Below are 12279 nucleotides of genomic sequence, written 5' to 3' on the forward strand. Positions count from 1 at the left end.
GCTCTACCACTTGAGCCACAACGCCATTTCTGGTTTTCTGGTGGTTTACTGGAGATAAGAGTCTCCTGGACATTTCCTGCCCAGGCAACTGCGATTCTCAGATTTCAGCCTCCTAAGTAGCTGGGATTACAGGGCGTGAGCCACCAGCACCCAACTCAAACTAACAATTTTGAAAGAATTTATTATCTTTTACAAGTTTGATTAGCTTGAGGGCACTCCTGTAAATGTATTCAGTATAGGAAAATGATACAACAAAGAACCAAATCCTGACAGCAATAAACTAAACCTTTCTTGAAGGCATTTTAATAGCCACTAAACCCTTGCAATACTGCAGCCTTATTGCCCACATCTTCCTAATGAAATCAAATTAGTTGACTGCAAAGTAAATTTGTGGAAGTAGTACAATAAACAAAAAATATATAAAACAATACGTAGGGGTGCAGCTCAGTGGTAGAACACTTTCTAATATAAATGAGGCCCTAGCTTCCATCCCCAGCATCACTAAATATTAAAAAATAGGCCACAAACATATACACAAAAATCTGTTTGGAATTCTGATTTAGTATTCAGGTGAGACCCATGACAAAGATAAACTTCTGTACTCAGTTTTCGCATGGATAGAAAAAATACTCATACTGGACATAGTGGCACCTTCCAATACTTGGGAAATTGAGGCAGAGGAACCAAGTTTGAGGCCAGCCTGAACTAAATAGCAAGACCCTCTCCCAAACAATTAATTAATTAAAGGAATAAAACTGTCCTATGGCTTTTTCAAGATGTGATATTCCAACTTCAAATCTCTCCTTTCTCTACTTAATCTAACCATATCCTATCAACTAATCATTCTCCTAAAATGTCTATATACAATTCATCCACTCTTTCCTATCAACCTACATGGTACAATCTACCATTATTTTTGCTTTAGTTACTTGACAGGCTCCTAACTGATCTTCCAAATTCTATATTCTTTCCTTTCCAACATGGCAACTATAATGCTCTTTTTAAAACATAAAATGGATTATTATATCAAATTGTTGTAAAAATCTTCAGTGGTACCTTAGTACAATAAAGATTAAGGACCTAAATTTTAATATGGCCTACATGACCCAGACCTATGTCATTCACTACCATTATTACCATACTCATGTAATATAGGTTTTCTTCCAGTTCTCAAAAATGTCAATCTCCTTTCCTGCCACAAGAACCCTTACAAAGGCAAAGCAATGCTCCTGAAACATCAGTCAGTGATTCTGAACTCTGGTCCTGACTTGATGTATATAAAGTTAGTACCTGCCCTAAGGACTTGGTATGATTTAGCAAAAATAAAATAAAATAAATCTGAATGCTTTATTAAAGGGTTTCCTATAAAGAAAAATGTTATTTTCATAGGCTCTCTAAACTAAAAGCAAGAAAATAATTATTCACATTCTTCATTTTCTAGTGGGAAAAAAAAAAAACCCCACCTTACCAGGGATATACATCATGTCTAGACCAACAGCTTTCTTGCCTACTCTACCTTAGGCAAGGGTCAACTCCTGCTATATGATTTTCTGTTCCAAAAATGACATTTAAAGCTACATAAAAAGTAAAATGAGGAAGTGGCGCTGTAGCTCAAGTGGTAGAGCGCTCGCCTTGAGCTGAAGAGCTGAGGGCCAGCGCCCAGGCCCAGAGTTCAAGCCCCATGACCGACAAAAAAAAAAAAAAAAAGAATAATGTATAGTATTTTACAAAAATAATACATAAAATCACAATTAAAATCTTTGTAGTTTGGAAATAGTGGCTAAGTCTATAACTTAACTACTCAGGAGGCCGAGATCTGAGGATCATCACATTTCAAAGCTTGCCCAGGAAGACAAATCTGAGACACTCATCTCCAATTAACCAACAAAAAGCTGGAGTTGGAGGGGTGGCTTAAATGGTAGAGTAGTAACCAATGCAAAAAAGCTAGAGTATGAAGCCCAGTGAGAGTTCAAGTCAATACACACACACACACCACACACACCACACACACACACACACACACACACACACACACAAAACATTGGTTGATTGATTTGTATAAGGCAGGATCTTGTTATGTAGCCTAGAATGGCCTTGAACTGGCCATCCTCCTGCTTCAGCCTCCTAGCTACTAGCCCTATAAGCATGTGACACAACTCCTGGCCAACTAAAGATTCTTATACAGAACCATGGAAAACATTCGTCTCCAAAGAGAAATTAAATAAAACAAGAAACCATACTCAAGTCAAAAGCAAAAAGACAATAATGAACTCACAAGAACATTTCTAAATCCAGCCACAAGAGGGCAGCAATTGATGGCCATTTATTCTTCCCAGGGAAGCAGATGAGAAGACTGTGACCATAAAAAACATTTTATCTGCAGAAAGGCAACCTAAAAATATCACTTAGAAGCTGGCCTTGGTTTCACTTGCACAATAAGATTATCTATAAGTCAAAGCGAAATGTAGCACATAAGCCCCACTAGGGATGAAGTCTGGATGATAACAAAGTGGTCATCACAGGTTTCCAGACACAAGATTGTTGCAAACAGACTTTGCAAACAGCCCAATTCTGTCTTCAGAAAACTAAGTCCCAATTAAGAAAGGATGATCCAAAATCAGAAAACTACATAAACTTCTGAAAAAGCACAATATTAAAATGACACTTTCATCTACAATTTTAACAGTCACAGAAAGTGGCAGGATAAAAACTGGCTTTGTGCTGCTTTGCTTCAACTGCCAGCACTTAAAATCACACTTGCTTACCTTTTCTTACAATACTTCCAGGAAATTGGGGGAAAGGAAGTTGTCCTTTGGGGAGAAAGGAAGTCATTCCTTCACTTCATCATCAAATAAAAAGCATTCAGCAAAATGGCACAAAGGAGTAAATGCAGTAATATTTTTTGTATTATAAAATACTTTCCAGGAAATGCACTGTGGCTAGAGTGCTTGCATTGAGCTGAAGAGCTCAGTGACAGTGCCCAAGCCCAGAGTTCAAGTCCCATAACCAACAACAACAACAACAAAAGCATTACGCAAGGTAGAAGGAATAAGGAAGCTAAAAACAAAAACTTTCCAAACCAACTTAGGCCTCAATTTGTCAGGAACACTCTGAATTCAATATGAGTGTACTATGGCTTTCTGCAAACAACTGTTTTTCCAGTGGTGAGAAGCAAACCCTCAGTCCCACACAAAGTACACAAGGACTCTACCAGTGAGCCACACCTCCAGCCACACAACTCACTTTCAACAACAATGCACCACAGAGATACAGACACACCTGTCCTGAGAGACAACACTTCCACACACAACTCTGGTTCTTCCACAAGTGCCTTCTGCCACAGCTAGCTTTAGGTCCCACACTCCATGCCAAACATGGGCCTGACACATACAGCGCACACCAGGTGTGTATGCTGTGAAACAGACCACTACCACAGACAACACGAAGGACATCCAAATCTATGAGAAACCACGTGGGAGTCATCTGGGGAGGGTCCTGGGGCCCCGTGCTCCCTTAATCAACCAAAACATCCACAGAAACAAACACATGGCAAGTAAACATCCCTTCATGTGCACACCACCTGCTACAGAAGTTCAAGTAAGACGCACCAGTGAAACAGGAAACCTGCCTAAGAAGAAAAGCGAGCTATGTGACAGGGAGGAGCTTGCTGGTCAGTGCCGGTGCTGGTGGCACACGGTCTGCCAGCTCTGCTGCCCCTGCCCCTGCTGCAGAGGGGGCGAGTCAGCCTTGCTCTACCTGATCCAATACTCTCTCTGACATCTGGGCCAGTCTGCTCCTGAATCAGCTCTCCCAGGGCAGAATCGGAGGAATGGTGTCGCACAGACATTCTTCAAATTCAGGAGCAACACGCATAGCTGGTCAGAAGACCCAAGCTCTGCTGCTGCCTGCCCACACCCCCACCCCTTTATGACTCTATTGCTGACATCACCTTTACCTCACGCCGCTCACGGGAACGCCTACAGCCAAGCAACACACACACACACACACAGTACAACACAAGGCTGCCTGTTTGAGATGCAACAGTCTTCAATGACACACACACACACACACACACAGTGCAACACAGGCTGCCTGTTTGAGATGCAACAGTCTTCAATGAACCGCTACTCAGTGTGTAAGGCTGAGCCATGGTTACTCACGATGGAGCAACACCAATTTCAGGAAAAAGAATGGTACTGAGTCCAGTGAACACAGAGCACACTGGCTGGGCACTTGAGTCACTGGCCTATAGGACTTCAACAGCCACATCCTGGCTACTCGGATCACAGCTGAGTGGAAATGAAAACGTGCCAAAGACTATTGTTTCTTTTCAATAAATACTAGCCTGACTAATCAGTTTTAAGAGAGCCTGTAAAAAAAATATCAGACACAGACAACAAAAAGAAAGGGAGGCAGAGAAAATGGCAAAACACAATGAGGTATGAAAAGTAAACAGGACTCACGAAACCCATACATGGTGAAACCAAACGAGGTCAGCCTCTGGAGAAAAACACCAAATTGTAATAATAACCTCTTCCTATGCGCATAAATAATATTCAGACTGAAAAGAACCCCAAAGACAAGGAAACAAAGGACCTCTTAGCGTTTTTAGATGACTCTGTATTCTTTACCTCATATATTGTGTATACATATGCACAGCTGAGTTGGAAGGTGTGAGGAAGGCACAGAATCAGTGGACAGCTGGTGGAAAATAAAGCAGGGGGCCCATCAGCTGCACTGGACATTGATGAAAGTGAACTAAGCAACTCTAGGGCGGCGATGGGAGGGAGGGAAGGAGAGGGAAAGAGGATACAGCTGATACTAAGCAAAAGGAAAGAAATATACATATCACCCAATCGGGAAAAAAGTTTTGTTATAAATGTTCAAAGGGTTCATAAGTTTTGCAGATTAGAATGATGATGACTATCATTGTAAAGGTTAAAAGGTGTTTGTGACTTTAAGTATAACTATGCCATAGCACTGTGAAATGTATGTAGCTACTTAATCTCAGTAAAGAAATCTTTGCGGGGGAGAAAAGAAAATGGCAAAAACTACATTATCTCCTCCTTGTACGTGACATGCTGAAGTGCCCAAATGACAAATGAATACAACTGCATGTCACACAGCGAAGTCCTGAAAGGGTAAAGATACCACCAGAGAAGCATGACTGCAGCTGTAACAGCTGACAGCCAGGCATAGGGTGCGCCTCGGTCTCAGCTGTCTGGACAGTTAAGGCAGGAGAATCTCTTAGCCCAGAGTTCCCAGACTAACTCAGGCAACATAGCAAAACTGCATCTCAAATAAATAAACTAACCAATGAAAACAGTACAGTAAAGATGCTTATCCTCATCTCTGGAAGAGTCCTGACACAACAGAATGCAGAGCTTGCCTGTAACTATTGCACCCTCTATCCCAGCTTCCCAATGTAAGGAAGGGTAAAAACAAACAACTACCTAAGGCCAGATGACCTGGACTCCCACAGAGAAGCTTCAGACGCTCCCTTGCTCCCATGCTCCCGTGCTCCTGTGCTCCCATGCTCCCATCCTCCAGAAGATGGGCAGGCTCAGCCTCTTACCACGGGGCTTAACCTCACGCACGTAGTTGCTGGGGAACCAGCCGGTCCTGCCGTTGTGTGCGCCCTCCCACCAGCCTCCTTCCTCCACTCGTGTGACATGGATGACATCACCCTTCGTGAAGGACAGCTCATCTTCATTGGTCTGCTGGAAGTTAAACTTGGCTCGTACTACCAGTTGATTGTTGCTATTATCAGTCATGTCCTAAAAGACAAGTGGGGGAAAGATGGGAGAAAAATGTCTACTTCATTATTAAAAAAAAAAGAATTAGATCATATTACTATTATAAATCTAGTTAAAACTTATTGTGAATAACTAAAGCATTCCAACAGCAGGAAAATCCCCATTTCCCAGTGCCCTTACTCATCACCAGGCCCCACGTCCCAGGGAGACCCTTTCCACACTGGAAAGGCCTGTTCTGCCAGTAGTGCACTGCGCACATACATACACATACACACACACACTCTGCCAGTAGTGCACTGCACACATACACACACACACACACACACACACACACACACAGAGTCTGAATACCTCTCTTACACACATAAAGTTGCGCGCTGCGCTCATTTCCCAGCCAACTGATTAGCTAATTAGCCGCATACCACACTGCAATTGTGCCATTCTTAAGCGAGGCTTCCATTATGAATGTTAGGTTATTCTACCTAGTATTTTCTAATATGGCAATACAGTGTTTTTCTAGGGTATAATAAAAATATATCCATCTTTGAAGGCATCTATAAATAAGCCTAAATACTAAACTCTGGTCTGAGCCAAAGAACACTTCTTAAATTTTATGTATACTTCTAAACTGTCTAAATATTAATATATTTCTCCTCAGCCCTCCAAAATGTTCTATAAAGTTAACACCAAGTAACATGCCCACCAACACTATATAAGAATTCTTTCTTTGCCAAACTTGTACTGGCCCTGAAGACTGCCAAACATACACCTCTTTGCCACATGCACAGGAAAAACAGTATCCCACACAGTTAATGCTATTTTTTTTCTTTTCAGAGAGTGCATAGTTTGAGGTCTTCCAGAGCCTGGACCTGGCTCTGGACAGGCCAGTGGTATAAGCCCACTGAAGAGGCAGATGCCTATATAAAATTCCTGGACAGGCTTCTTGTGGCTGCCCCAGGAGCAGGACCAGGGCAACCAGCTGATCCCAGCCCCCCTGTACCAACCCCGACCTCCTCAGCCCCGGTGAAGACCATGGTCTCATCTCTGTGCCTTCCCCTTGCAGGTGTAAGCTCAGCCCACCCCGGGCCAGAGGACTGGGCAGGGTGCCTTTCTGCAGCCAGAGAGCAACAGATCTCAGCTCTCACCAGTCAGGCAAGAGATACGGCTGCAGTAGGCAACCCCCAGGTGCCCACATAACTGTGCCCTGGGCCCTGCAACCAGCCAGTCAGGGGACAGGAAGACTGGAACAGGACCCAACAGCGCTGATACCCTCTCCAAGGCACCTAGGGTTCAGGGAAAACACTTCTTGTACACAGGATACCCAATAATGCCAAACAATAAACCCATGACCTACAAAAGAAAGGACAACCAACCAAAAAAGGAGGTACAACTCCAAGACCAAGAGAAGCAGATACAGGAAGGAGACATGTGCCCCTCTCAGCTGTGCTTAAAACAGTCTGAGACTCAATACTGTCCCTGTGTACTGTACTGCAAGTTGAAAAGACTGAAGGAGATGTGTGTAGTAAATTTTGGTATAACTTCTTACAGGACTTGGAAGCAGTTTGTGAATACAGACTGATACCAAAGCGAAATTATCAGACAGCAAGAGGGGAGCACCCAGGGAAATGTGGGGCCCAGGTTCTGGAGACCTACAGGACCACGGGGAAGAAAATGTCATAGGAGAGACTACAAGGAGCTGGTGGCTCACACTATAATTTTTGTTACTCAGGAAGCTAAGTGCTAAAGAACCACATTTCCAAGCCAGCCTGGGCAGAAAAATCCATGAGACTTCATCTACAAGTAACCAGCAAAAGTAAGCTGCAAACATGACTCAAGAGACTAACAGAGCACAAGCTGTAAGCAAGCCAAGTGAGAGAGAGGCCCTGAGTTCAAGACCCAGGACTGACTGGCAAGCAGGCGAGCAAAGGAAGGTATATCACGTTGCTTCTCCCAGAAATGAAAGGAAACTAACAGACACTGCCTCAAGGCTCTGCTAGTCACACTGAAAACTCAAGGTTGAATTTATTAACCAGCAGAGAGTGGAAGGTTAGGGCATGACAGTGACACTGGAAACTACAGAACACCGGTAATGTTAAGAAGAAAGGATGACAGCCAGGCGCTGGTGACTTGCCTGTAATCCTAGCTACTCAGGAGGCTGAGATCTGAGGATGGCAGTTCAAAGCCAGCCCGGGCAATAAAGTCCATGAGACTCTTATCTCCAATTAACCACCAGAAAACTGGAAGTGGTGCTGTGGCTTAAGTGCTGGAGCATCGGCCTTTAGCTAAAGAGTTCAGGGACAGTGCCCAGATCCACAGTTCATGACCAGCAACAACAAAAAAAAGTTCTGCTAATAGGGGTTGGGGCTGAAGAGCTGAGGGACAGCTCCCAGGCCCAGAGTTCAAGTGTCACAACTGACCCAAAAAAAACAAAAAAGAATAAAGGATGAAATCAAACCTACTTAAGAAAAAATTATGGCCTACCGCCTGGGTCCACCACACTCAATTTAATTGCCCATTTCTTCTACTAAGCTGAGAGATACATCACAAAGCAGGGTAAAAGAAAAGCTCAATTCAGCTGAATGCATTTGAAAGGCGATAGTATGAAATCACCACATAACAGAGAGGACAGGGAATGGTACAGAAATATCTAAAAGACAAGTTGGAACTTCCCCTTCCGTGCAAATGAAACACAACTGTTCAAGTCTTTCTGTGCCAAGGGAGGAAATCTGTCTTCAGCAGAGATGATGATGATGTCACAGACTAAAAAGCAAGACTGAGAATAACCAGTAAGTAAGGGATGGCCCGATGAGTACTCTGTAAACTAAGGAGTTGTAACTGATTAAAAGAAAAAAATAACATGTAGGCCAGAGGCCAGTGGCTCACACTTGAAATCCAAGCTACTCAGGAGGCTGAGATCTAAGGATCACAGTTCAAAGCCAGCCTGGTAAAAGAAAGTCCATGAGACTCTTTTTTTTTTGGGGGGGGGGGGTCCGGTCATGGGGCATGAACTCTGGGCCTGGGCACTGTCCCTCAGCTCTTCAGCTCAAAGCTAGCGCTCTACCACTTGAGCCACAGTGCCACTTCCGGCTTTTTTCTTTTTGCTTATGTGGTGCTGAGGAATCGAACTCAGGGCCTTGAGCATGCAAGGCAAGTGCTCTACCACTGAGCCACCTTCCCAGCCCATCCATGAGACTCTTATCTCCAATAAACTACCAGAAAGCTGGAAGAAGAGCTGTGGCTCAAGTGGTAGAGTGTTTTTCTGAGCAAAAGAAGCTTAGGGACAGCATCCAAGCCTAAGTTTAAGCCCCAGAACTGGCACCAAAAAAAAAAAAAAAAAGTATGTGATCAGGTGCCAGTAGTTCCCACCTGTAATCCTAGCTACTCAGAGGCTGAGACCTGAGAATAGTGGTTCAAATCCAGCCTAGGCAGAAAAGTTTGTGAGACTTCTTATCTCCAATTATCTACCAAAAAGCCAGAAGTGGAACTTCAGCTAATGTGGTACAGTGCTAACCTTGAGCAAAATATAAATAAATAAATAAATGCTCAAGGACAGTGCCCAGGCCCTAAGTTTAAGCCCCAGGGATGGCATCAATAAAAACTATTTTTTAAATAAAAGCTGAACTTTATTTTAAAAAGATCCAAACGCAGATGTTCAAGAGTCACAAGTTGCTTAGCTTGTTTTTCTGATAAAAACTACAAGCACAGGAGAAAGTAGAGAGTAACAGGTGGCCCTCCATATACCTATCATTTAATTGTGTGCAAACATTTACCAGTCCCGTTCCACTATAATCTTACTTTGGACTCAAGAAAATCATCTTACAATGCTATTAATAAATCATGTTCAGAAAAACCCAAGGACAAAAAATAACCCCAGCATGTAAGAGGGCCTTGTAATGTCCCATGAAAGAAAAGTCACCTTGGCAGTGGCCCATGGCCCGAGGAGACGGAAACTGACCAGCCACAAGGAAACACACAGGCAAGAATGCTGAGGCTGATCATTCTCCTAGCTAGTGAAAATTAGTCCTATGCTAATTATGGCCTCAGTAAGCTTCATGACCAACCTGATATTTAAGATTATTTCTCTTAAAATTATACATTTGTAATCCATTCATTTACTCACTAAGAAAAAAAATGAAAATTTCCCAGATAAAATAGACTTGGACTGAGAATGTGGCTTAGTGGTAGAGTGCTTGCCTAGCATACATGAAGCCCTGGGTTCGATTCCTCAGTACCACATAAACAGAAAAAGACTAGGAGTGGTGGCACTGTGGCTCAAGTGGTAAAGGCTAGTCTTGAGCAAAAGAATCTCAGGGACAGTGACCAAGCCCTGCGTTCAAGTCCCATGACTGGGAAAGAAAGGAAGGGAGGAAGGAAGAAAGGAAGGAAGGGAGGGAGGGAGGGAGGGAAGGAAGGAAGAGGGAGGCAGGCAGGCAGGCAGGCAGGCAGGCAGGCAGGCAGGCAGGCAGGCAGGCTGCAGGTATTTCTTCACGCAAAGTGTGCTCATTTCATTTCTTACAACTCCCTCATATTTTATAAAGTGAATACACTGAAATATGTTTGAAGTAGTGTGAGTGTTTCTCTGTAATTTGTCCTTAATGTTCAGTTTCTCCAGAATCAAGTCCTATAGACAGGGCAGACCCTACCCAGCGCTGGCAGCTGCAGGGCTGTGTAAGGATGTGGCTGACACAGTGCCACTGCGCACTCCTGCATCAGAGCTAATGGGCTTCTCTAAGAGGGAACATGGCCCCCATTAGCATCACTGAACACACTTAGATACACAAAAACCTCGTGTTCCTTCCACATCTTTCCAGTGTTATTTAACATGCTCTGTAAAATACAACTCTATCAGAATTAACCTTTACTTCTTGAGGCTCACTGTTAGCAAACTATCAATTTCCTTCCTGATTCAGAGCAGAAGGAAAGCCACAGTCCTCTTAAATCTCTGGAAAAAATAGACTTTCATTACTTTCAGCACAAGAATACACTATGTTTCCAAGGAGAAACATGAGGAAAAATGTTTCCTGCCAATGTTCTAACTCAAAAGAGGAAGCACAGCTAGGCAGGGAAGCAGTGGCACAGCCCCCCAACACCACATCAGGGCCTGCACTTAGTATTTCCCTAACCTCAACACTAACCTCAATGTTATATTTGTGAACTTCCTAGAAACTCAGTAAGACACCAGAAGATGCTGTAGCAAGAGAAAAGGCTGCCTATGAACCATCAGTTCTACCCCTTTCTCTCTTCTAGGTACACTAAATGCTCTCCACCCCACCCCACCCTTAGCCCCCCACCCCACCCCCCCCACACACACACCTCATACTTCCACACACTGAGGAACAACAGGGGGAAGAAAATACTACAGAGAAAGAATGTCAAAGTGCAGAAGCTAGGAGTCTTAAATACAATCCCAATACACAGCCCTCATTTGGCACAGTACGTGGAGGTTCTGGTGGCAAACAAACTCCCAGCCATCCTGCAGCCATCCTCCTGCTGTTTAGCACTCTGTAGATAAAGTACCAAGACCCTCCAGACACATCTCATAACCCCAAATACATTTGACACTTGAGTAACAAAACCTCTTGCACTTACCAAACTCCGGTACTGGCCCTGGAACAATTTTGAAGTCCGACTGTGTGAAGGCTGGGATCCCAAGGAATCAAAAGACTTTATCCGATGTGAAGAGGGCCGAGCACACACGGAATCACTTCCCAGTCCAATGTCTGAAAAGGTCATGCACACAGAAGGAAAAAGCACTGACAATGCCCAACACCACAGATGCTCCCCACACTGACGCTAAAACTGGGCCAGTCTGAAGGGACACACCGAAGACCACACAAAGCAGGCCATTTACGCAGTATACAAAGAGCAGATTCTTTGTCCCATAAATAACTTGCATTCATTCCCCAATTACCTCTCCAGACAACTGTCTGGAGATGACCACTTATCAGCTCTTCTCTAGTATAATTTTTTTCAGTTTGTGAACTTTTTCGTTCTTCCCCTTCCCCTTTGAAAAAGCAAGCCTCTCAAATTCAATTACCTTGCAGTGCAGAAAACCCTCTCTCCACACATGCCCGCTTCTCCAAGACAACATGCGATAAGCAATGAGAATCACTTTGCAACAAAAGGAAAAGACTTCTTTAAAGCAAAAGAAGCTGGCTGGGTGCCGGTGGCTCACGACTGTAATCCTAGCTACTCAGCAGGCTGCATCTGAGGATCATGGTTCAAAGCCAGCCCAGGGAGGAGCACTCGCCTTGAGCTGAAGAGCTGAGGGACAGTGCCCAGGCCCAGAGTTCAAGCCCCACAACTGACAAAAATAAATAAATAAAGCAACAGAAAATCCTTGTATATTTGCCATCTGGAGATGCTACTGAGTACCATCTCCAGAGGAAGCTGCACTTCTCCACTCTCCACAGAAAGCAGATATGAAGGGGCATAGCTCCATTCTCTGCATTCCCATCAAGAAAAGTCCAACATTGGGTAAATGCTCACAGTCCATTTCTTTTTTTTTTTTTTTTTTTTTTTT

The 12279-nt window shown here is 43.7% G+C and overlaps 1 protein-coding gene across 1 annotated transcript in view; it reads right to left on the minus strand.

Annotated features, from left to right (window-relative positions):
- Positions 1–12279, minus strand: part of Arhgef7 (Rho guanine nucleotide exchange factor (GEF) 7) — an 87347-nt gene that overhangs the window by 51329 nt on the left and 23739 nt on the right. The window contains exons 4-5 of the mRNA XM_013022723.1: positions 11346–11476; positions 5576–5777 (exon numbers count right to left, since the gene is read on the minus strand). Coding sequence (XP_012878177.1) covers positions 5576–5774 — 199 coding nt within the window. The 5' untranslated portion in view covers positions 5775–5777; positions 11346–11476. The remainder of the gene's footprint in view (positions 1–5575; positions 5778–11345; positions 11477–12279) is intronic.

Source organism: Dipodomys ordii, unplaced genomic scaffold, assembly GCF_000151885.1.
Source record: "Dipodomys ordii isolate 6190 unplaced genomic scaffold, Dord_2.0 Scaffold64, whole genome shotgun sequence".
In the NCBI taxonomy this organism is placed as follows: domain Eukaryota; kingdom Metazoa; phylum Chordata; class Mammalia; order Rodentia; family Heteromyidae; genus Dipodomys; species Dipodomys ordii.